At 33.8% G+C, this 26,808-nt stretch overlaps 2 protein-coding genes across 2 annotated transcripts; one reads left to right on the top strand and one right to left on the bottom strand.

Annotated features, from left to right (window-relative positions):
- The first annotated feature begins 1,777 nt into the window (after positions 1-1,777).
- Positions 1,778-15,112, top strand: LOC138325060 (uncharacterized). The gene is made up of 5 exons (XM_069270435.1): positions 1,778-2,144; positions 3,056-3,201; positions 3,955-4,147; positions 7,318-7,437; positions 14,335-15,112. Exons 1-5 carry the CDS (start codon positions 1,919-1,921, stop codon positions 14,748-14,750), a joined length of 1,101 nt encoding a protein of 366 aa, XP_069126536.1. The 5' UTR covers positions 1,778-1,918; the 3' UTR covers positions 14,751-15,112.
- A 3,211-nt stretch (positions 15,113-18,323) lies between these two features.
- On the bottom strand, positions 18,324-26,752 carry LOC138325065 (TIP41-like protein). Its single transcript, XM_069270448.1, has 8 exons — positions 26,701-26,752; positions 25,621-25,749; positions 23,873-24,052; positions 23,320-23,422; positions 22,978-23,109; positions 21,252-21,347; positions 20,709-20,771; positions 18,324-20,427 (listed from the first exon to the last, which is right to left on the bottom strand). Exons 2-8 carry the CDS (start codon positions 25,740-25,742, stop codon positions 20,299-20,301), a joined length of 825 nt encoding a protein of 274 aa, XP_069126549.1. The 5' UTR covers positions 25,743-25,749; positions 26,701-26,752; the 3' UTR covers positions 18,324-20,298.
- Positions 26,753-26,808: the final 56 nt, after the last annotated feature.

Below are 26,808 nucleotides of genomic sequence, written 5' to 3'. Positions count from 1 at the left end.
TGGGCTTCAGCCAACAAAAATAGCCATCATTTACATAAAGAATATTGAACCAACCTTGTTGTTATCATTGTAACAATTATTTTATTTCATAACATTCCTTTTCTAAAGTAGTACATCAACATTGTTAAGTGTTGTGAAGTGGGATGGGCTGTGTCAATGGGACAGAATAGGGGTCACTTCAGTGTGGAGTTTACAGAAGATGGAGATAGCTCCACCACTCCAAGCTGTAGTACACAATGGAATCATTATTCTACCATCATATCATGATACACACAAATGTAATTAAGATTTACTTGAGTCAAGGGCTGTAATATGGATTTTTTTCGGCTGGACATCATTATTAACATGTGCTGTTGAAAAGGCTTCAAATCTGATATGATATGGCATCATCTAAACATATCAATCAAATGTTATGGATACAGATCTATATACTATCTGTTGCAGAAAAATATTTTGTCAGTCTAACGCAACAGGTCAAATCTTTTTATGTTAAATTACAATTAATGCAAAACATAAAAACTTGTGTGAAATGAAAAACTGTACAGAATCTCATCAAAATGTCATCTTTACATCACATTGATATACCCAAATTGAAAATCTAAGACTTTTTCACTTTTAGAAATCATCAAAGGATTATCTTATTTGAATAAAGAAAGCAGCAGAATGTTCACAATATTATTAAGGCTCCATATGACTTGCTAGGTTTTTCTACCGTGGAAATAATAATTATAGAAGTTTATTGCCTTAATTATTCATCATACTTCCATTGAAAATCTTTAAACTCTAACATGTACAGCACAATGGGTTTTTTAATAAAAAGTACAATGCATCCTCTTATATCATAACTTAACAGTCTACAATGCATCCTCTTATATCATAACTTAACAGTCTGAATTCAATATAAAATTGTCAGCAAGGATGCAAGAGTTATCTTTCTTAGCTAGTCTCCAGTTGATTGTAAAAATAAATAATTCATGATCTAATACTCTATTTCTATTACTTTCTGATCAGGTACACAAGCGACCATTGTTATAGAAAATAAGGATGATTAAATGCCATAAATCATTGATGCAATAAGCTAATAATTTTGAAAAAAATATGGAGCTTTTACTTATTTATTTGTGGCCGCAATGGGAATGAATAATTGGTTTGGTTTTATTAGTTTAACGTCCTATTAACAGCCAGGGGATGTGCCAGCTGCGTTGGTGGAGGAAAGCCGCAGAACCTAGAGAAAAACCAACCACCCATAAGTCAGTAAGCTACCAAGTTAATACAATGCCAATTTATCAACTTCTGTGACTTTTTACGAAACAACAAATAACATCACTGAAAGTTTGTTGAAGTCCCACTGTGGATATACATAAGCACTAACAAAAAGAAAATAAAAAAAATTGTAAAATAGACCTTCACTAGGAAATATAGGAAATTAATTCATATTGACAGTGTACATGTACATATCATGTAACTGTTGTATTTGAAGCAAATTGTTCGTGTTTTTTATTTAACTATTTTAAATGTAGAGTGGTGGGTGTAAAGGGAGAAGCTATAGAATGACAAAATATAATTACGAAAAACAATCCCGAAAGGTCTTGAGATGTCCAAACACTCCCGCCATCCTGTCGGTATGCGTTCGATAATCATCGGACCGTTTCATACTCGAAGTACAAAGACCAGTTCCGAATGCGCGCACCTGTTACTCGCAATCAGTCGAGCGTTTTAGTCAGGCGGTCATTCACATTACATTGAAAAAGCAGCTTATTGCGTCCGATCGTAAAATTGTTTACATTGGAATCGATATTCAGGTCGTTGCCAACGACGGTACTCTGATACAGGCACAGTGAATTTAATCGCATCAGATAAAAATTGAAAGCCGATTTATAATTAAGAGGCGGAACCGAAGTTAAGAGGGAAATTCAAGATGTATACGACGAGAATGCGAACCCACCCGGCGCTACAATCAGGGGCGTTTAGTTTGGAAAAAGAAATTAAGGACATTGTAGAAAGTGGACAATATTATTACACAGCAGAAATCGCAACGGAACTTTATAATATCAGCAATGCCGTAGATCATATCAAGTTGGACAGTAACTTCTTAACAACATCCCCAGACTGGGGAAATAAACTTGATCATGATGAAGCTCGCGGTAATTGATTATATTAAATAATTCATTAAATACGGTAACGATAATTATAATTAACACGTGTACTGATTACTACCAATGTACTTTTACACACTTATGATATAGAACTAATACAGACTGTTATTCTGTTTTATCTATTCTCATCTATCTATTTTCATTATTGATAAATGAGCTGCTACCAATGCCATGAAAGCATAGGTTTATTAAGCAACTAATTTTCTGTCTGTCTGGCTCCTTTTGAAGGCAAATATTTTAGTCTGATAACTATAAAATCAGGATTACATTATATTCTTTTCATTTTGATTTCTTTAATTGGATGTTATCCAAAATTAATAGGGGGCATAGAAAATAGTGAAAAGTACAACAGATACCATTTTATAAATTTATTATCTTTCAATTAGATTAAGAAATTAAATAGTTGAATCTGAGAATGAATTGAATCAATTTTCTTATCTTATTTTTTTTAGCATTCTATTTATGTAAAATATTGACATTCTTATCAAAGTTACACTCGACAATAAATGGATATGAATAGAATCTTTCACATAGACTGATAAAATTTACTTTTATAATCATGCATATACAGTAGGTCTAATGGAAAAAGTTTCTATGTTCCACTCTATCTCTCTAGAAAATAACTAGAGGGAGAGACTCATGGGAGAGAGACAGAATCTATGGAGTCAATAGCTGTTGTCAAATATGTAATCAATGAATCATAATTAGATTATATTAATCCTGCAAAGTACAGAAAACAAGCAACAAATGTAAGTTAGATTAAAAAAAATGTGAAAAAATATCAACAACAACAACAAACTAAATTCCGCTAAAGAAAAAAGAACATGTCATTTAAAATATCTTTTGAAGTACTTTTCCATTTCTGCAAATGATATCAATTGCTGCTATGTATTTTTCAGGTGCTGGAGCCATACTCACTAAGATAGCCGGGTTTTTAAATGAATACAAAACGGTAATGGGAAACCGGTCAATAGAGATGGCCCAAGAAAATAACATTCGACAAAATCACCATTGGGCGATGGAAAACCTTCTTGGACTACAGCAGGTAATAGATGTGTAATGATCAGATGATCAGATTTACTAGCATAGACACAACTATATGTAACCCTGGTCAATACTAGCCGCAATATATCGCTCGGCTAGAGAGAACTTCTCTTTAGCTCGATCGGTTGAGCGTCAGACTAGTAATCCAGAGGTCCCGAGTTCGATCCCTGGCAGAGGCAGGTATTAAATTTATTGTAAATCCTGCACCCTGTTACATTGGCGCCCATGTAGGGACTCGGGAATGATACTTCACGATACCTGCGAAGGAATCGTTGTGACCCCTGGAAACTCGAGGACGAGTTGATTCCTGGAGGGGGAGTATGTAACCCTGGTCAATACTAGCCGCAATATATCGCTCGGCTAGAGAGAACTTCTCTTTAGCTCGATCGGTTGAGCGTCAGACTAGTAATCCAGAGGTCCCGAGTTCGATCCCTGGCAGAGGCAGGTATTAAATTTATTGTAAATCCTGCACCCTGTTACAACTATATAACACATGAAACATATATCAGAAATTTCATTCATGGTGTCCAATCAAATTATTCCATGTGTTGAAATTCTGTGGCTCAATCATCACTGTGGATTTTAGTTTTGTTACCCTAATGTGTATGTCATTTTCTAAGGTAAATGTCATCAAGAAAATAACATACATATCATGGTTTAGGTAAGGATAAGGAAATATTGTAGTATGACATTTTCTGTACTTGTCTAATGTCAGTACATTCTGATGCATTATGCAATTTGTGATTTCTTTTAGGAACTTGGTCCATATACAGCTAGTGCAGCTGACCGTGTTAAGCAGTTTGGTGATCAGGTTGGTGTGACCGACCGTTTCACTGGCTACAGACATAATCTAACCCGTGGCTCGAGAGAGCCTTTCCGAATGTCCACTAGTTGGATGGACCAAAGCGCACCTCAGGGATACATGGATTCTCTGCGTCCCAGAACAGGTACATATCTATGATCCAATACGCAAACTCCCATTCTGGGATAAATAACAACTAACCACATACGGCCTGAAGTGGTGTCCAAAACTGAAAATATGTATGAAATACTCAGATCCATCCTTTTAATGTACCGAGTGAATGAGCAAGAGATGTAAAGATTGCATTAACATCTTCAACAAGGTCAAATCATCATTTTGCCATTTTGTATCAAAATCCAAAGATACATGTGGAATTATTAACCACCTGGATTAAACAATCAAATACCATATGTACTGATATGAATGTGTAATGGTTTTGATGGTTTGTTGAGCAGCGTAATGCACTTCCTATTAACAGTGAAAGTAATTTAGGATGGCCTCCCCTGTATGCCATGTGTTGTATAGTGAATATCAATGGAGATAAAAGGAAAAAGAAAGTCATTCAGGAAAAATAGAAAAGTTTAGATCCTTCAGTGTCAGTTGATGATCATTCCATGTAGGTAACAAATTACAATTCTATTGCCCTAAATTCAAGATAGAACTTAAGATTGTTTTCACATGATATTAATAGCCCATTATTCAAATCGCTTTTCGTCCGTGGTCCGTCCGTCCGTCCGTTCGTCCATCCGTCCTTCCGTCTGTTAACAATTCTTGTTACCACTATTTCTCAGAAAGTACTGAATAGAAGGGATCTGTCTCAAATTGCATATGTAGGTTCCCCTAGGGCCCTAGTTGTGCATATTGCATTTTGGGACCTATCAGGTCAACAGAATGGCCGACAGGCTGCTATCTTGGATTTTGATAATTGAAGTATGTTACGGCTATTTCTCAGAAAGTACTGAAGGGATCTGTCTCAAATTGCATGTGCAGGTTTCACTAGGTCCTTAGTTTTGCATAATGCATTTTGGGACCGATCGGTCAACAAGATGGCCGACAGGCCGCCATCTTGAATTTTAATAATTCAGATTAAGATTTTATTTCACTCTCAGACATACAAGTATGTAACGGATAATTGAAGTATGTTACCGCTATTTCTCAATAAGTACTGAAGGAATCTGTCTCAAATTGCATGTGCATGTTCCCCTAGATTCCAAGTTGTGCATATTGCAATTTGGGACCAATCAGTGAACAAGATGGCTGACAGGCCGCCATCTTGAATTTTGCTTGTTGAAGTTTGTTACTGCTATTTATCAAAAAGTACTGAAGGGATCTCTCTTAAATTCCATACGTAAGTTCCCCTTAGGCCCTAGTTGTGCATAATGCATTTTGGGAATGATCGGTGAACAAGATGGCAGACAGGCTGCCATCTCTGATTTTGTTAGTTATGTCCATATTGTTTTTGCTCCGTTTCTTATTATTATTATTTTTATTCTTATTTCTTCCACTTTCTTCTGCCGTGCGGGTTTCCGCAGCTTTTCTCAGAAACTACTGGGCCGATTATCACGAAACTTGGTAGACAGACTCTATAGGGTGTGGGGTACGTGGTGCATAAAGGCTTTTTTTCCGGAACCGGAAGCCAGGGCCCATTTCCTGTTTTCAGGTTTCGGTCTCCGATCTCAATGAAAATTGGTCTATTGGGGTTTTAAGGGATGGCGAACATCATGAAAACATTTCCGTGAAGATTTTTGGTATTCCAAGATGGCTGCTGGCCCACTTCCTGTTTTCAGGTTTCGGTCTCCGATCTCAAAGAAAATTTGTCTGTAGAGGTTTTAAGGGATGGTGAACAACATGCAAACATTTTCGCAAAGTTTTTAGTATTCCAAGATGGCCGCTGGCCCACTTCCTGTTTCCAGGTTTCGGTCTTCTATCTCAATAAAAATTGGTCTATAGGGGTTTTAAGGGATGGCGAACAACATGCAAACTTTTTGTAAAGGTTTTGGTATTCCAAGATGGCCTCTGGCCCACTTCCTGTTTTCAGGTTTTGATCTCCGATCTCAAAGAAAATTGGTCTATAGGATTATTTAGGGATGGCGAACAACATGCAAACGTTTTCGCAAAGATTTTGCTATTCCAAGATGGCCGCTGGCTCATTTCCTGTTCTTCATGTTTCGATCTCCGATCTCAATGAAAATTGGTCTACAGGGGTTTTAAGGGATGGCGAAAACATAAAAAAAAAATTCGTAAAGATTTTTGGTATTCCTAGATGGCCGCTGGGCTAACTTCCTGTTTTTATATTTTGGTCTCTGATTTCAATAAAAATTAGTACATAGGGGTATTAAGGAATGCTGATCATTATGATAACAATTTTAAAAGATTGTTGCTGGGCCAACTTCCTGTTTTCAATTTTTTGTCAGCAATTCATTGAAAATTGGTAAATGGGGGTTTTAACTTAAAATTTTAAGGGATGACATACAGTCATGATTACTGCCAAATCAATTCCTCTGAAAATAGCCTTGTATTACCGTATTTTTGCGCGTATAGTGCACACTTTTTTTCATAAATTATTAAGTGAAAAGTTGGGGTGCGCACTATACCCAGGTACAAGGCATGGTCAGGTCCTGGGTCATGATCATCGAGTTATGTAGTTATGTACATTTTAGGAGAACCTGAATTCCTATATAAAAGTACATCAAAATTCTCCCAAGATGTTCATATACACTGTGCAACTGCATTCTTGATTTGTTGCAATTGGGGGTGTGTTTGGGGGACTATGTAATGGTGTCCATTACAATGAGTACTTGTTGAAGTTTGTTACTGCTATTTCTCAGAAAGTACCAAAGGGATCCTTCTCAAATTTCATATGTAGGTTTCCCTAAGGTTGGAGTTGTGCATATTACATTGTGTGACTGATCAGTCAACAAGATGGCCGCCTGGCAGCCATCTTGGATTTTGATGATTGAAGTTTGTTACCACTATTTCTCAGAAATTACTGAAGGGATCCTTCTCAAATTCCAAATGTAAGTTCCCCTTGGGCTCTAGTTTTGCATAGAGCCTTTTGGGACTGATCGGTCAACTAGATGGCCAATCGGCAGCAATCTTGGATTTCATTGTTGATGTTTGTTACCGCTGTTTCTCAGAAAGCACTGAAGTGATCTGTCACAAATTTTATATGTAGCATGTTTGAAAAAGTTTGAAAAGCAGGGAAAAGATCCCTTTTTCCAATGTCAGACATAGATCATTCTAAGGTGGGTGCCAAGATACCTCTGGGATCTCTTATTGATAATTTACTGAAGTTTTAAATTCATTTTTTTTCAGCTGGTTATTTCCCTCCACGACAAATTACAAGTATGGTGCCTCCCCGTGTTAAATCAGCAGCGTTAGGTTCTCGTGTCCACTTCGCACAAGGAACAGCGGCACCAAAGATCACAACCAGAGGTAAGATTCACAAAAAATGCAGTAACTTCAGAGGCAGAATGACAGCTTTCAGGTCAGTATGTATTTCTTTTCAAAAACATTCGGCAAGAAAAGCATGTGTGACTGGTCATCTGACCAAACATTGGAGCATACTGTGAAATAGTAAATGACTTTCTCTAACCTTTCAATAAACTTAAAAGGTACCATATACAGTAAAACATGTTTGTTTAATTATTTAAACGATGAAAAATATTATACAAAATTACAGCCAGACGCACTTACTTTATCTACAATAACTAATGTTAAATACCAAAGGGAAACTCGATGATAAAGGTTACTGAATTCATTTTACATCCCATATCTACTACCTAAAATTATAAGTGTCTAAGATGAGTCCCAGGGTGCCCAATACTCTTTGGCAATAAAGAAATCAGTAGATTTAATGAACACATTAAACATTTCATGCCATGTGTACTGTCTTACATTTACAGTAAATAAAAGACAACACAGATCTAGATTCTCCTTTCTCCACTTAAACAAGAGGCAGGGAATACCACTGGACATATCAGTTTCATAAACTTAATCCTACTTGAGAAAATACCTTTGAAAGAAAACCCCAAAAAACAAGCACTTGACTTACTTTAGTTTTAGCTTACCTGGTCCAAAGGACCAAGGTTATGTACTGTGATACTGACACACATGGCGTCTGTCATTTGTCTGCCAGACAACAACTTCTTCTTGGTCGGAATTTAACCAAATGTCTGGTAGCATCCTTAATGGCCAGGATGAAGTTTGTTGGTAAAGGAAAGTTGGAGTACCCAAAGAAAAACCATCAACCAGTGGTCAGTACTTGGCAACTGCTCCATTGGATGAGGGTTCAAAATTGTATGATGTGTTGAGGCTGGACCCCAAACCAACAGAGCTGACACCCATTCAAAAGTAGGCTGCAGTCATAGTTGCTTATCTATGTACAGCCACAAACAGCTAGCTAATGGGCTACGTGATTATGATGCCTATATCTATCTATCGTCACATTAACCCTCTCGTTGACAAACAATACTGGCATCCTTAGCACACAACTTTACCTGCTATTGCGGTACTGTCTCATGAGCAGAACCCCTCTTGTAATCAACCAGTCCCAGGAACAATTTGCTTCCTCAGCTGTTGGAGAGCACTATAATGGATATCAGGTCCATTATCTGCCACCAAATGTAACATGCTGCATGAGCCTGTGGCCCAAGCCAATATGGAGTCATGCACCCTGGCCACGCTTGATGTTTAACTTCGATACACAGATACTGCTAATCATTCGTACAGCCACAAAAACTACGGTTGCTAAATTGATTTGGACTATACATGCAGTCGGAATGCCCATGGATATATATATATATATCCATATATCGTCACAATTGTACAAAGGGTTGAGCTGGGGTGGGATCAAAAGGGGTCAATTGGACATATAAAAACTTCTCTGAAACTAAGTAAGAGATATTGATCACATTTGACTCATGGCATCCCTATGGAGTGGGGTTTCAAAATTATAAAAATTGTGAGTTTTGGTGAAAATGTTGACTGAAATAACCAAGTTAGTGATACAGGCTCTGAATCTGGATCTATTCAGAACATTGAACCATTGATGCTTTTGTAATTAAACATACCAGGTTCATGTTGTACTACATGATTATATTTCAGATATTCATTGACAAAGCAGAACAGGAGTCACATGTAACATATATATAGTAGTTCTACCGTTTATTTAATGGTTTTGAAAGTTTGAAACATTATGATATGTGTTTTGATCATCATTGCATCATTGTATCATTGAATTCATGTAATATTGATATGGAAATAGAGGCTAAAAGCCTGCATCCATTATATGACGTATCAAATTGTATTAAATCACAAGAATAAGATCATAACTTTGAGGTGAAAACTTGTAAAGTGAATTTTTAGGGCGGCATGATTTGCAATATTAATATTAATTGTTCAAGGTGTTGTCACCCATGCAATCATATTTATACAGTTGCTATTACCGTATTCGACCCAATAAGCGCCCAGGGCGCTTAAAAAATTGATAAAAATGAAAAGGTGCCAATAAGTCTAAATTATTGCAAATTTATACCGTTTTATGTAGTTTTGGTCCTTATTTATGCCTGAGCAATTGAAATTGAGGCCTCAAAAAGGGGGAGGGGCGCTTATAGGGACATGGGCACTTATTGGGTCGAATACGGTATTAGCTACATGTATCACACAGTTAAATATTGTAATCATCATGTTTATGAATTATCAATTCAATTAGATTTACAGGTATTGTGACTATTTGGTTATAGATAGCCCTGTATCTCTGGTAAACCCTATATAGATGTTTTATTGTTAATTATGTCATTTTAATTGTAAAATGTTGGATACTGCACCCTTACACATACCTGGTAGAAACTTTTTGTAGGAGTTATGTCCCTTCCCTTATACGGTAGTCATAATACTTGGAATCATCTTCTATTCAGTTCATCCCAGCCATGACACTTTATTCCAAGATACATGATGAATGTCATTGGGACAATGGCAGCTTTGAAGCCTTGGATTTTAGGCTTTGATAAATCAAATGAACATTATACTTGAATCAATCAAACCCAGCTGACCAATCATCTTTGATTTGAATTAGTAACTGAAGAACTCAATAAAGTCCATGTTAATTTGTCAATCCAGGAAAGGATGAAGAAGTTTTCATGAAGTCCATGTGTTTCCATTGAAGAAATCAGGTTTGAGAAATTGTCATGAAGTCCAATATGCAATTCTTTGAATAAACCGCTGAAGAAGTTGTCATGAAGTCCATGTGTTTCCATTTAAGAAATGCTGTTAAAATTTTCTTGATGTCCATATGTATTGTTTGAAAATAATCACCAAAAGATGATTGTAATACCTTTACGACACATTACATACTTTTGATGACAATAAGTCTTTCTTCTTTTCCCATCTTTAAAGCATAAAGTTCCATGGGTATCAAAAATGATATTGTAATTGAGTACCACAGTATTAGCACTGTAGAAAACATACAATACCATTTAATCACTATAGTTTAGAAATTACATCAACTGTATAGCTGACCTCTATTTGGTGTAGGTATATTGAGTAAGTATAAATCACTTAATTTCTTCTAGGGGATTAAAATGCATATGTGAAAAGTTCAAAGTCTGCATATATGCAAGATATTGATTAGGTTTACATAGTTAAGTATATACAGTCCTATTCTAAAAGAAGATTAAAACTTTGGATACATATTGCATTGAATTCAACATATCTTGCTGTCACCAGAAATTAAACAAAATCATTTGACACCATGAAATCATCTTTGAAAAATGAATATACTAATCAGACCAAAAGCCATTACATACTAGTGAATTAATTTTGAAAACCGAGGCCATATGGATGCAGAAACTGATAAAACTATCAAGATATGTTCTGATAGCTTGCACTATATCTAACCTACTGCAAAACAACTTATCTTAACGGCGACTTCATTTTACGTTTCCGTGCCTAACAGATGTTTCATCATATTGCATCACATTCTTTCATGATTTTATTTGAAGATAATTAAGGGAACAAAAGACACCAGTGTCATGAAATTAGGTTTTTTTTCTTTTAAATTTTAGTATCATATTTCTTTTGTTCATTTTAATAAGCCTTGATCATGATTTCATTGTTGTCGGTTTAATTCAAGGTTATGACATCATTTGGATCTGACATATAAATGTCAGTGGAGAAAGCCTCCTCTTTTGAAGTTCCTGGTCTTCTGTTCGTGCTCTTTTGGAAACTTAATAAAAATCTGTATTTTGTTAACTGTTTAATCATTTTTTAGGTAAATGATGATCATATTTCATCGATTTCACCCATGACTTTTTTTAAGCCCACCATCATCATATGGTGGGCTATTCAAATCGCCTTTCGTCCATGGTCCGTGATCTGTCTGTACGTCCGGACGTCCTTTTGTCCATCCTTCTGTTAAAAATTCTTGTTACAGCTATTTCTCAGAAAGCACTGAAGGGATCTTTTTCAAATTTCATATGTAGGTTCCCCTAGGACCCTTGTTGTGCAAAATGCATTTTGGGACTGATCAGTCAACAAGATGGCCGCCAGGCAGCCATCTCGGATTTTGATAGTTAAAGTTTGTTACAGCTATTTCTCAAAAAGCACTGAAGGGATCTTTCTCAAATTTCATATGTAGGTTTCCCTAGGGGTCTAGTTGTGCATATTGCATTTTGGGACTGATCGGTCAACAAGATGGCCGACAAGGCGCCATCTTGGATATTGATAATTGAAGTTTATTACCGCTATTTTGCAGAAAGTACTGAAGAGATATGTCTCAATTTTCATGTGCAGGTTCCCCTAGGGGTCTAGTTGTACATATTGTATTTTGTGACCGATAGGTCAACAAGATGGCCGACAGGCCACCATCTTGGATATTGATAATTGAAGTTTGTTACCGCTATTTCTCAGAAAGTACTGAAGAGATCTGTCTCAAATTTCATATTTTGGTTCCCCTAGGACCTTAGATGTGCATATTGCATTTTGGGACAGATCGGTCGACAAGATGGTAGACATGCCGCCATCTTGGATTTTGATAATTGAAGTTTGTTACCGCTATTTCTCAGAAAGTACTGAAGGGATCTTTCTCAAATTTCACATGTAGTATGAAGTAAAAGTTTGAAAAGCAGAGAATAGATCCATCTTTCCATTGTCAGATGTAGATCATTCTTTGGTGGGCGCCAAGATCCCTCTGAGATCTCTTGTTAAATTCATGAAATATGTTTATCAAAGAAACACTTTTGTCTATAGAATGCTTTAATTTAAAGAATTCTTTTATCCATAGGAAAATTTTATCCTAGGAATACTTTAATTTATCCATTGAATACTTTTATCCGTATATGTAGAATTTTAAATATATCAGAATCATACACATGTACTTTTATATATGGAATATTCTTTAATTCCAAGAATATTTCATATATTTAAAATAAAATTATAAATGTAAAAGATGTACTTTTATCTATAGAGTCAATTTATTAATGGCCACGCACCTAACACATTTGGTTTTGTGAAATTGAAAACCTGTAAACTAAACTTCTTGTACCTTGAACTTAAAACATTCAATATTTTTTCTTAATGAAAACATCTTTAATAACAGCAAATATTTAATTTCAAAGAACTTTAGAATACTGACTATTCAAAGGGTCAAAATTGAAAGCTGATAAATCAGGTTTGTAAATAGAGGCTTTGAGGGAAAGTGTATACCTGGATAAGACCTCCAGGTTCTCCGCCTGCTTTTACACGTCTTTGAATATTATCTATTGATTAATGCAGTTTATGGTTCCACCGTCATAACAAATCGTTTTTCCATACCTTTAAATACTCTCCACATTTTTAATCAACTAGGCAGTTGAGCCAATGTTTAAACAGGTTGTATTTTAGCTCACCTGTGCTCAGCCAACATTGGATCTAGTATAACAAACAGGTAAGGCAAACTACTAAAATATTTAATACTTGTATAGCATTTAACAAGACTGATCTACCTGTGTGTTAAATTACTCAGGTGTGATGTATTGTGTTGTATGCAGGTATATATAGGTGCAACAATAGAAACCCAATGAAGTAAATCCACCATTGATACACATTTATATATTGGTTCTCTTGTTGGCAACGATCAGACGTAACGTTCATTTACATACAACAGACCACGTTACCTGGGATTGACGACACATTATGTGGCAAGTGTTTAGTTATCATAATTTGATTGAAATATGATTACTTAGCGCTGACAGGTGTATGATATAAAGAAATTTTGTATTTGGTGATTATACTTGGAAACTGTATGGAGTTTTGGTCGGAATCTTCTTCCAGCTTTTCCTGAGAAGCAATATTCTTATTTCATTTTACCTGTGTAAGGACACAGGGCTGTGTGACAAATTAAATTACCTCTTTATTCCATGTATATATACCATCATACATGTTTTGAGAAAACAATGCTAGCTTTTTAGTTGATATGCCTTATCAAAATCAAAAATTTTACTTTAACAGATTGCATAATTTCAATTCAATTTATTTCTTATAACCATGATATATTTGTAGTTGATTTTGCTATTGCATATTTTTCTAAAGATTTGGTTGTCACTTTTTGCTCACATTTTTATCGTGTAATACCAAATATTGATATTTTCATATGCTTTATTCATACATGAAATATTGGTATATTTTCTGTATGGGTTTCAATGTTTGTAATCGATTGTAAAACATTACACACTCTCACCCAACCTACTTATGTATGAGGGTTATTGTGCCTTTAATAAGCTTACTTGAGTACAACCGATATTTCAAAGTGTCTAACAGTTCACACAGTCTATTTGTATACCCAGGTATTGATTCAAAAAACTCTTGTATATTTTAATGTATATTATAATGTATCAAGATACATGTATAATAGCTTGCAGCTATATATATGATGCATGTTGCTTCAGATAAAAAGCAATATGGATTTACATGTAAATTTGTACACGTATATATTGGAGATAATTTTCAAGTTATAATGTGGTAATGACATTAGACTTGTCAGCAAGTTAGAAAAGATATGTTTGATAATGACATGCTTTTGGAAAAGATTTAAAGAATAAGTTTGGCTTTCAGAAGTGATATATATAGCTGACAGTGTATTTGAAATATGTATAAACTGGATGAGAAAATATGCAAAGGAAAAGGGTTAGTAAAGAGTAGTATCGGATACACAAAGTTATTCAATGTAAAATGTCTTCTGTTTTTAAAGGCATCTTGATGATCATGATGCTGAAAAATTCATTAAAGGTCTAGTGGACCTTCTATTTATATAATGAACAAGCATTGTACTGACCAAGATTTTTTTCTACTTCACAGGATACAGGACCATTGACACACTTTACCCATTTAATACTAGTTCCAATCTCGACCAGCAAACTCCATACAGCCAGAAACTCCAGGAACTAAAGACACAGAACGCATACAACGCAAGCTCTACAGGTCTACAGCGTCCAAAAATGGCATCCCCGCACAGCATGCAAGCCCTTTCAGTACAGGAACAGGCTGGCATCAACACAACCTTCCCAGGCAAGACAGAATACATGACCAAGTATGACTGTCCTCCAATGAATATAAAAACCAGCGCCTTCAATATCAATCCCAGCCCTGACTTCACCCTGCACGAGCGACCACTCGGACGTGCGACCTATGACCCTAGCAACACAGAATACCAAGTGCGATATGATTGGCCAGATAGCGAAAAAATTGTAAAGAGGCCATGGTTGAGAAAGTGAAAAACGTGAACTTTCGGAACTAAAGCAAGACATTTTTTTTCAATAATAAGATGGACATCGTAAAAAAAATATTGAAACAAAAATTAAATCCAGACAAATAGGACAAGAAAAGCTCTGGATGAGACTAAAGATGTAACAGAATACTGGGATGTTTTTTTAGGTTAAACATGGTATTATTTAATATTTTCTATTCTTATGTTTGATAGGTATATTGATGTATAGAAACAGCTTATCTTATCAATACATTCTCTTTTTATTTCATTATTGCATATCTGTGATATTTAACCAGACTTGTACCTGTACACACATGGTGAGAATCATTTACATATCTTCATGTTAAATAAAGTTGTTTTATAAATGTCTGCAAGTTTGTATTACATGTATAAAAATACCAAATACTGCTGAAAATATCCTAATATAGGTTATATAGGTAATGTAAGCATTTATGGAGCAGAAAAGCCAAAAGTTCAACTTGCAGTTGAATGATCCTAACATACATGTTAAAGGATTTCACTTTTGTTATAAGTTTGATGTGACTTGTTAGTTGTACAGGCATTTTTAAATTATAGAGATTAATTTAAAAGGATTATAAATTCTCTCATGAAATGTTAAAACTTGCACAGTTAACAAAGTTTCAAAAATCAAATACCCGATAGATTTTGAGAATTGGTTCAACTCACATCAAAGATACAATTGTTATTAAGTCGGTGGTAGAATGACCTAATTAAGTTAAAACCTTCATGTAATGTTTCTTAAAATACACTTATACCTCAGACATTTTCTTCCAATTTTTCATCTCCATAGCATTAATCCTGCCCTCTCCAGACCCCTCCGTGACTTGAAACTTCTCCTTCCTACCATCTCCCTTCCCTTCAGCCCCTCTAAGCAATAATCAGTCTCAATGTTTTGCATTAAACCTCATGAAGAAACAAAAGGTTATAACAATAAAAAGTCTGAAAATTAATATTTCTTAAATTATAAAAAAAAAAAAAAAAATAATAAAGATATATCAGAATGGATCTACAAGACCAGGCTCCAAGACTTGCTTTTGTCGTTGAAACATGTTTAAAATATACAGGTAATGCAATATACTACATAGAACTGATTCTGTGATACTGACAGTATCAATTAGGTTTTCTGTTTTCCAGTACATAAAAACTTGCGAAGCATATATGATTGAAACTAAGTAAACAAAATACTTCCTTATCAATTCAGTTTTCAATTTTCAAGATAAAGCAGAAACTTCATAATGTTTTATACGTTAGGTAGGTTGTACTATAGCAAAGCTGACCAAGTGAAATAAAGGGAAGTAACTCAGACAGATCAGATTGTAGCAGTTTGTATTTTTTAGACAGATACATTAATCATATTATATATAGAACACAGATGATCATATATCACATACACATTTGATATAAAATGAGATGTACCGCAAAGCAGTATTAACTACTCACAAGGTATTGCTTGTCACTGGCAGTAAGTCTAATTATTTTTTGTAATACATTATGTTGCAGAATTTCAACAACAGTTTTATGATACAGTTAGAATTATTATAAAACTTGTGCTTGTTAATGTAGAATTATGGGAATATTTTTACATCATGCATACATTGATGGTTTATAAATTTTACTAATATTGTAAATATACACATATTTAAGACGTTGAGGAATTGGCCTCGTTAATTTCCTCACTAAAACCAATTCTGTCTCATTAATTTTGTGATAAATTAATTGTATGTTTAGTTTGTATAAAATAGCCAAAAGGCAAACAAGGCCAAATATTAGTACAAATATACATCTGGAATGCATAAATATGACCAATTATTTTAAAAGGACTTGACTCTTGCGTTTCAGGGTATTATAAATTATTCTTAACAGCCTTCCCAAAGCTGATAAAGGGAGATAATATTCATGCTTTTTATATATATTTTTATAACCACAAGCTACAAACTATCTTCAATATACAAGAATAGTTATATTTCTACTGAATATCATTATTTTATGTATTATGGGTACCAAGTACATGTACCTATATTTTCTAAACAAGACAGCCAAACTATTGATATAGTGTGCTATATAATCCTTCCAAAGTTTTGATAAAGGGAGATAATTTTGTGATATAGATAGAGTTAAACAGTTTAGCTAAACAGCATTTTAATAGTCTTTGTTTATAATTCTTCAAACAAAAGTGTTTTTTATAAAGATTTGATGATATATATTGTTGTTGCAATTGTTACTATGATGTTTTAGGAAATCTAGAAAATTATGTTTTGTTAATCCAGATAATTGTGATATACATTTATTTCTTTTTGTATGTGAATGTTCTTTGTTCTTTTTTCTCATATTTAACAATAACTATAGAAACATTTCTATCCAACTGTGTGGCATATATTTATACAGAAAGTTTTTTAAATGTATAAATTAAATCATGTTTGTTAAAGTTGAGACTTATAATCTTTTACAAAATGTATAATAAGACCCGTCTTAAGCAACCTCATTGATTGAAATACAGTTTTGTACTAAATAATTGATATTTTCTGTATTTTTATTATACTTCCTTACATACCTATGTACATTTGTATTTGTAAAAATCAGCAATTTCAGTATACAAACTGTATATCTATGTGAAAACCATATTGTTTTTGATTTATTGTTACAATGTATATCGGACAGTTGGGTCTTATTGTGCAACAATTTAATTCTATCATGATTTGTGAATCATCATATTTTACTTCTAAACATATTATATCTCTTCATAAAAAATGATATTTAATTTGAACATAATTGAGCTAACTGGTTATGGAATCTCATCCTACAGATTAAGTATTAAGATATGTATTGTTATACAATAGTGGTGTAAATATAGCGGGAATGAAGAGATGTTTGCCATTTGGTATCAGTATTCAGTGCCTTTTGCAATAGTAGAACTACCGTTGAACCTCATTAACTTGAATATGTATAGCTTGAAGACCTTGTTATATAAGAAAAGTTTTGTTGGTCCTGAGCATTTTTTTCACTATATATTCAAGTATATTTAATTTGTATACATTAACTATTATTCAAAATTCTGCCATGGTCCATCAGAGTTTGAGTTAACGAGGTTTGACTATATATAAGTGTAATTGTTTATAAGCATGTGATTATATGTTATTGTAACTGCCTTCAATTTCTATTGTCTCTGCCTCGGCTATTAAATTTTATGTAAAATATGATTCTTTTTTTCTTACATCTGTTTCTTTTTCATGCTTTTTATTCTTTTTGCAATAAAATTTCAATAAGTTTTGTGTTGTCTTTTATGTTTTATTCATCAAATATGCAAATATGAAGTGATATTACAATCAAGCTGTCAAAAATCAGTAGCACATTTTAAAATCATAATGCAACTGAATTATTCTCATGATCAACCATCTGACAAGAATAATTAAAATCCCAGAATTCTTGCCTGAATCATAATGGATGAAAAAATAACCAAAGACAGGTTTTGCTTCTACATCTAGTTTACATTGAAATGTCTATGTAGTAAAAGTTATATACCGTGTATTTTTTTGCGTTTCAAAAACAACAAATACTGGTATTTAGAATATGGTGATATAATTTGAAATTTATTAAAAATAAATTAAATTAGTAGCTAGCACTTGTCAGTATACTGTATAGTCGGTAATAGTTGCGGGGGTTTAAATTTCGCTTAATTCGCGGATCCATCGAAAATTGCAAAATTTAATACCGTGTGAAATTTATCAAATAATTGGTTTTACATATTTGGCCTGTCATATGAATGACTCTTTCATTTCAAAAGCTACAAAAATAATTTGCGAAAATAAACCCAAGTGAATACGTTCCAAACAGTAAATCGCAAAATTTTACACTCGCAAAATTTTACAACTATACAGTAATATACATATTTTGTTCTATCTTTCAATCATATCCATACATTTGATCACTTTTTAAGAAAGAAATGAATCCAGACGTTTACTCTACCAATAACTTATTTTCATAAACCAAAATGATTTCATATATAGCTTGAGTACGATCTGATAATAGCTCCTCAATACACTTCATAACGTAAGCATATTGAAGAGCAGGTTTTAATCAAATTGAGCTCAGTAAAAAATTGTACATATTTTCTAGTAGAATTGAATTACATGATTGAAGTTTTAAATACGTTGTACCACAGGTAAAGTCTGATCTTTCATCAATCAATTTCTTTAATAATATCTTAACAAAAATATCAACTTTATCATTTCACAGCTCGTTAATTCATAGTATCAAGCATTACATATTCAAACCAGATGCCTGCACCCAGTTTGTGTTAATTAAGTTCACACTGGATTTACAGTGCATGTAAATTACTGCTGTGTTTAATCCCTAATGATTTTACCACAAATCTAGGTACCTGTATTATATTACCTAGATATGGTAGTCTTTTCCATAATCATAATCTGAACTCATGTAAAATTTCATATTTATCAGCAGATATGTTAAAAACGTAGTGTGATCTCTAGATTTTTAACCCTGATTATCTACATACACACAGTGTAATTTGGAGGGACAGAAATCACAGCACAAAACCTTTAATGCCGACGCAATAACATTGTGAACCCTGGAACGCTCTCGCTACACTCTCGATAACTTAGTCACAATATGGGTGTTGTTATGTCGACAGTGCAAGCAGGTGGTGCGGTATGACTGCATTGGCAGTATAAAGTATGGATTACCCTAGCTTTACATACACAAACGTTGTACCAATACAGGGTCAGATCTAGAGCCCCAATGACAGAAGGATCACTTGATACATTCTCTGATTATTTATACTCTGGAATAATTATCAACGTCCTATATATCTTTATAGCCTGGAGTTTTCTACCCAAATTCAGCTGCCACCAAAGACGATATCACAGAGAAGTTTGTTACATTTTAGCTTAACACTTTCAGCGACTCAAAAGTCAGGTGGATGACTTGTTATCATGATAAAAAAAGATCATTCAAAATGATGTTCAAAATCATTCAGACACTCAAAATCTTCATGTATCCAATCACTCAAAACGATTTGGATACAACCACTCGAAATCTTCATGTATCCAATCACTCAAAACGATTTAGATACAACCAATCAAATCTTCATTCATCCAATCACTCAAAATCATTTAACCACTCACAATCTTCATACATCTAGTGACTCAAAACCATTTGGACACATGCAATTACTCGTAATCTTCATACATTTAATAAATTTACTCAAATTCATATAGACATAATCACACAAAAACTACAGACACTTAAAATATTTTCAGTCTCTGAAAATAATTTGGCCAGTTAAGATAAGTCACTCTCCAAGGTTAATACTCTAGAAACATCATAATTACAAGTATTGCTCAACTCACTTTATGCACAAATTATTGCTTTCTATCACAATTCATTATCCAAAAGTGAAAGCCATTACTAAATTATGTACTTTTTACTCCAAAATTGAAACGTGTTTGTGTGTAAGATATACTGCTTTGACTGGAGCTCAAGTTATAGAACAAAAACACATACATTCTTTTTACTGGCTACGTCTCCTGAGGTACAGAGTTCGAGTTTTTGGGCACAGCTGGAAATTCTAATTTCTGGAATACCTCTTTCCGTACGGTGAGATACTTCTGAACTTCATTTGGTTGTGTCAACACATGTGGGGGAGCCTGGCAAAGTGAAAGTAGAATAAAGTATATGCAATGTGAAAGTAGATCAACTAAACTGAAAGTAGAAACATGACATTATGGTATATGCACTGAAAATCAACTTACATATCACAGAAATTATTTTCATCTATTAAATGGGAAACACCTCAATTACAACATAATGATGCCAAAAAAAAGTGCAGAAGTATTTTTTGTTTAAAATAGTTTAACATTCTACGAAGTACATTTGAGAACATGTCACATATGCAAAACAAGTATGAAACAAAGATTTTCCCTTGTACCTTGATATCTTTAATATGATCATCTCTACTTGTGAATTCTCTCAAAATGTAGTTGTTCTCTGCCTAAAAATACAAAAACATTAATGTAAGAATCAGATTAAGAGGAGCTAGGATCAATGACCTCAACTTGACATACGCTTTTGAATGTTAGAAAATGACATTCTTCTCTACTTCTGGGTAAAGGCCAGATAGATATTAGGCATTAGAATTTATATCAAGCTATAGTACTACCACATATTTCCTTAATTATTCAGAAGTTGATTTCAAATTAAAACTTCTTAAAAAAATTTGCCTTATATAAGTTTTATTAAGCCTTAAAGCTCTGTCATATGACCCAGACTAACGATAAAGAAGGACCAAAGGAACAAATTTAGAACCAGTATTTGGACATCATTAAATACAATGTCTTCTTTCATTTGAAGAGAAAATCATTCAATAGATACAGACATGAAATTTGATTTCACTTACAAAGATGCATAAAATTACTTATACAAAATGTACATGTAATGAAAATCATGGTGGTATAAGGAGTTTATTGTTTACCTCGTGATAAAGTCGTGTATCGTTGATCCTGACCATTACATTGTCCACTCTCATAAACAACCTCATCAGGATAAAGAAGCTTGTCGGCATGACACGCTGTCAATGTAAATATGTAACATTACAACAGGATAAAGAAACTTGTCGGCATGTCAATATAAAACATCATATTACAAATCAGAAATATATCGTATTTGACCTAAAGAGGGCGCCTGCGTTAATAAGGGCACCCTTGCCTTTTTTCCTTAAAAAAAAAAAATGCTGCACCGTCCAGCTATCTTGTATCATCTTTTCAATAAACAACATACTTACCTTTCTTTAGAATCTTATTTCCTATCCAATTAACAGAATAAAATGACAGCCACATATATATCCGATATTAGATAGTTTGAATGTCAATGACCTGGACTGGCACATTCGTAGTAGTTGTCGGCCATATCATCCATAATGACTGTTAGAGTTACTGCTTTCTGATCACTCGATATTAACATTGTACGCATTCATAAACTGCTGGAGCTACATCAACATGGCTCTGATTGAAAGCTTCACGTTCCCTTTCACTGCAGTATTCTGTCTAGACAACAGGGTCCAGGTGCTAGAAAACATCAAAGGATTTTCGCAGGGAAAATCCCTATAGTCTGTTTCAAAGCTTGCGGCAGTTCCCTTTGAAGTGGCGACTGTCTAGCTTCAAGCTTTTGGGCTATTGTCTGTTTCAAATAACATTAGAAATAATGAACTTTATAAGGACGCCCCCATCGCCAATTACCCGAGCCCTGCGTCCTCTTTATAATTAGGTCAAATACGGTATATATAACAGATAATCTGCATACTACAGAGTTGTTTTCCTTTAGGAGTAGGTATTGGAAAAGTTTGATTTCCTTGTGAGTACAACGTACATTATTCAGGGATAATAATGTCACCATCAATACTACCTGCAAGGGCAGATAACTCTGTACTGTGTCAACATAGTTAAAAGCATGGTGTACGTTTTAGTTTTTAGGCTGTACTCAAATCAAAGTGATTGACTGAATTTAGACTGATGTAAATTGAAGAGATTAGGTATTAAAGTAGATTACAACTTAAATATTTTATACAGGTGTAAATTGAAGAGATTAGCTAGGTATCAAATTAGATTACAACTTAAATATATCAATAATACAAAATATGTGTGTCCAAATGAATGAGAAATACAATCATCGTTATTATAATGAAGTATAATAATGTCATGGATGAATCGCACCAAACATTCTAACTTGAAAATGATCAGTCGGCACATCCATTTTACTCTAGGTGAACTATACCTTCAGTTATTTAGAACTTAGAAATAGCTGAAATGACATGTCACCATTAAAACTAACAAAGGTTGATTGCAAATCTCATTATACAACAACAACTATTAAAGGCAAGTTTTTAATTACAAGTACATGTATTTCCAAAACAAGACATATTGATCAATAATTAATATAATGATGATGCAGCTTATAAGGAAGCTGGAATGATTTCCTTAGAAGGCCTAGGAAGCCAAGTTATCATTTTATGTATTTACATATATTAGAGATCAACATTTGAACATTTTTAAAGACAATATAAGAAACATAATTATTAAGTTATTTTCTAAACATTTCACCATTGAACACAGCTAACTGACAACTTTTTATCTACATGTCAATGGTACTGAATGAGTTTTATAAAATATATAAAATCAGAAATCTTAACCAGAAGAACTTACAATTTTAACATTTAAAATTGATGTTCCGTTATCTGCCAGTTCATCCTCAAACAACAGTATATCAGCATAAAACATTATTTTCTCTCTAACCATCAACTTCTCCATGTCTATTCTTTCTGTTGTATCTGATACCTTAAAAAGAAAGACATATTGTTGTATGTATTATAACAATTTAGTGATTATGAATTCTCAAATGATTTTCCCAATAGTGTCCGACCACCTTTTAAATTCAAAAGATTAATAAACTGTTTAACACATTTAGAGTATTTCATACACATTTACAAAGGCAAATCAATAACTTAAAAATTAAATTCAATTGGTGCAGATTTAGAGTATACATACCTTCAGTTGTGAACCATCGTTACCAAACACTGTGCCTTTATATTCAGTTGTGTACGTCCAATCAAATGGCTTTATCACCTCCTTTATATGTTCACTGTCAGCTCTGTAAACAGGCATGATATCTCAATACAATGGAGGAAAAAGGTCAGAAAAGTCTCAGGGCACATAACTCTGTCAGACTATATAGCCTGATCTTTCTGACAAAGTCAATAGATATAGAATATCACTTTCATGCATAATTAGATCAATCGAAAGCCAATTAGACGGTGAATTTTGTAAGTATACAGTAACACCTGAAAATTTGAAGACATTTGCAGTTGATTGTTTAGTTCCAATGAATTTTAAAAAATTTGATATTCCTAATATTTTTTACATAAATCATCCAAATTTCAATTTATTTACCAGAATAAAATAAGATATTGAAGAACAACAATTTCTCTTTTCTTCAAGTAGCTGACTGCTCTAGCAAAGAACGCTTAACCATTACTCATAAAGCACATGGAATGCTTCGGTTAATGGTAATTTCTGTTTGTCAACCTGAGGTACCACCAACCTTGCTTCCTGCCAAGCTTCAGAAACAGCCACCTTAAGATGATCATGGTGGGCGTCGACCATCTTTAGGGCATCTAATGTGTTGAACTCTATTCCGAATTCTCCTGCGTGTTCCAGACGCAGGATGTTGTTTGCAAATACCATCTCAGGAAACTGTGGTAGTTCTAATTGGCTCTCAAATCTGTAAACAAGTCAATCACACAGTCAAAGGTAACTGGCATATTACCATATTAATTTCAAAGTGAGGATAGTTAATCTGACTATTGTACTTTTCATAAAGATGTTATTATACACTTGGATAAGTTCATTTCAAAATATTGTATTGAACAGATCTTAGCTAAGGGACTACGGTGGATGATTGGTTAAGATGTTTTGACATTACATATTATCTGTTTAAATAAAACTGTTTAGCCCATGACAGGCTTTGTAATTTTGTTGCTGCTTTCATTTTACATTGACATAATATGTATTTATGACACTGTCCATGTAAAGATGTGATTTACAGCAAGATTTATGTGTGGTGGCCAACTAAGGAATATGCTATCACTGTAACATGTCCATCCAATATACCACCAGAATGATCATAAATACACCCAAGTTACCAAGGTAGAACATGTAACATACATGAATAAAACATTTAACCAAACTACCATAAACTTATATCATGACATACATATGCATGTACTGATGTAATGATAAAACTTGATCATATAGAAGCCAAGATTCAAAATCAAATAAATTACAATGCAAATTGGATACACATTTTTTCCTTTATTAACTGACAAAAGAAAATTTCAGATTATTTTTCAACAATTCTAAAATACATGTACATCACTCCTCTTCATCATGATCAGAGCACAGGGCGCCTCATTCCTAATGATGAGATGTAAATGCAGGGTTTTTGCTAGGCCTTTAAATGAAACTAATCGCTGATAATCGATTAAAGATTTTATTAATCGTTAATTGTAACATGAAAAGCAAGTGCATTGTAAGATGGCTAAACATGTTTACAAATCATGGATTCTGAGGAAGCCATTCTGACTGTAGTTTCATCTCTTTGCGTACACGTTTGAACTTAACAAAGCATTATGTCTCTAATGTGAGTGGAAGTTAAAGTCATTAATCAATGAAAAAGTGAATGTCATGACAAAGCTTGCAACACGTTGTTCGCCAATTTTCACTAACGATTGGCTCCATGTTGTTACATAAGGGAGGTCTCATCATCGCCGGGACACTCGGGAGCGGGAGGAGCAGTAGTCTTATAATTAAATATTTAAATATTACTAATTGCATGTGTTTATCGTATCAAAAGAATGGTTTTGTTCATATTCTAATTGAAGATAAAGAGTTGTAAAAATTTTAAGTTTTTCGATCACGGAAATGTTCATTGACGAAAGTTTGGTCATGTCCTTCTGTGGCGATCCAGATTTGGTTGTTTAGTTGTATGTGAGAAGGTCACATCAAAACAGCGGTTTAGCAGAATGGATTTAAACGGTGTTATACCAAATGATGAAGGGACAGAATTCAGAGCTTATTTGGGATCAAATATGTTTGTTTTGCTAATAAATTTGTTCTTGTTTATTGGTAGGCTTATATTATGTAAGGTATGTGCTCTGTCATGATTAGTAGTGGAGACAATATAGTTTCCTTCAATTCATGTGATTAATCAATTAGTAATTGATTATATGTGACCAATTAATCGATTACAAAAATTACTTATCGTTTCAGTGTATATGCTTATATATTTACTTTTCTCTCTCTGGTCCTTCAGATTTTAGGATATGACTTTCAGTTGCTGTCAAAGTCCATGGACCAAATTGAAACTTTTCTGTTTTTGTCTTCCCGCTAGTCTTATTCCCTCCCGTCATCATGATTCAGCTGTGAAAAAACAAGAACACTTAAAACATAGATTTTACATATAAAACTATATTTCTGAAAATAATTAAGTCATATGGGAAAAATACTTAAAACTCACTATAGTATACTGTTGTTTCATATCTTTTCAGTCAACAGTCAAAACTCTTTCCCGAGGTGTTGGGACCAACCCGATGATCTGTTTCCTGAGGCCAGAGGCTGAGGGAAACATATTGGGTTGGTCCCAACACTGAGGGAAAGAGTTTTGACTGTTGACTGAAAAGGCATATGAAACAACTGTTTAGTTACCTGAACTGTGATCTTATACTTATCACTGAGCTTCTGGTGAGAGAGACTTTCGCCAAAAGAATACCGGTATTTGGGTCGGTCCGGCGCTGGTGTTTATGACGTCAACAATCAATTATGATGTCAACAATAAACGCATGCAAACGTTCCGCCCCGGTCAACAGTCAAACTATTGACTGGTCAATAGGCGGAATTACTTCATTTACACTTAAAGAGAGAGTCAGGTAACAATTTCTAGGAAACACAGGCTAAGTTAGTCATTTAGTGAAAAGAACACCTATCCTAAGGGCCGAAACGTCGTGATTATTCCGCACTGGTAAGCAACTTTAAAATTATTATCTAAATTAATTGAAGTATTTCCTGTTGATTGTCTAAAAAATCGAAGTGTTGAGAGCGTTCAAAAGTCAAAATCAAATAAACAACATAAACGACTTATTTTATATTTTATCAAAAGTGTGATAAAGAAAGGATCCGAAGCGAATTGAATTCAGTGGGTCGAGTTTCCAAAAAGAAAACCATCTGGCACGTGTTCTGATTGTAGCTAAGCAAATCAAATACATACAACTGCATGTACACGAAAGACAGAAATTATGAAAACGACGTGAATTCCATAAATAAATACAATGCCAACGTATTTACAGTCATTGTAATTCAACACATATTTCTTACTTTTCTGTGAATCTCCCGCAATGTTGTTGTATCAAAAACCAATTTCTTCCGGTCAGTTGCGGAAAACCAATAATTTCTTATTTTGATATATATTAATATGCCCTGTAT

Source organism: Argopecten irradians, chromosome 1 (assembly GCF_041381155.1).
Source record: "Argopecten irradians isolate NY chromosome 1, Ai_NY, whole genome shotgun sequence".
Lineage (NCBI taxonomy): Eukaryota > Metazoa > Mollusca > Bivalvia > Pectinida > Pectinidae > Argopecten > Argopecten irradians.
Note: the sequence above shows the minus strand (reverse complement) of the source record. Positions and strands in the feature narration are given on the sequence as shown.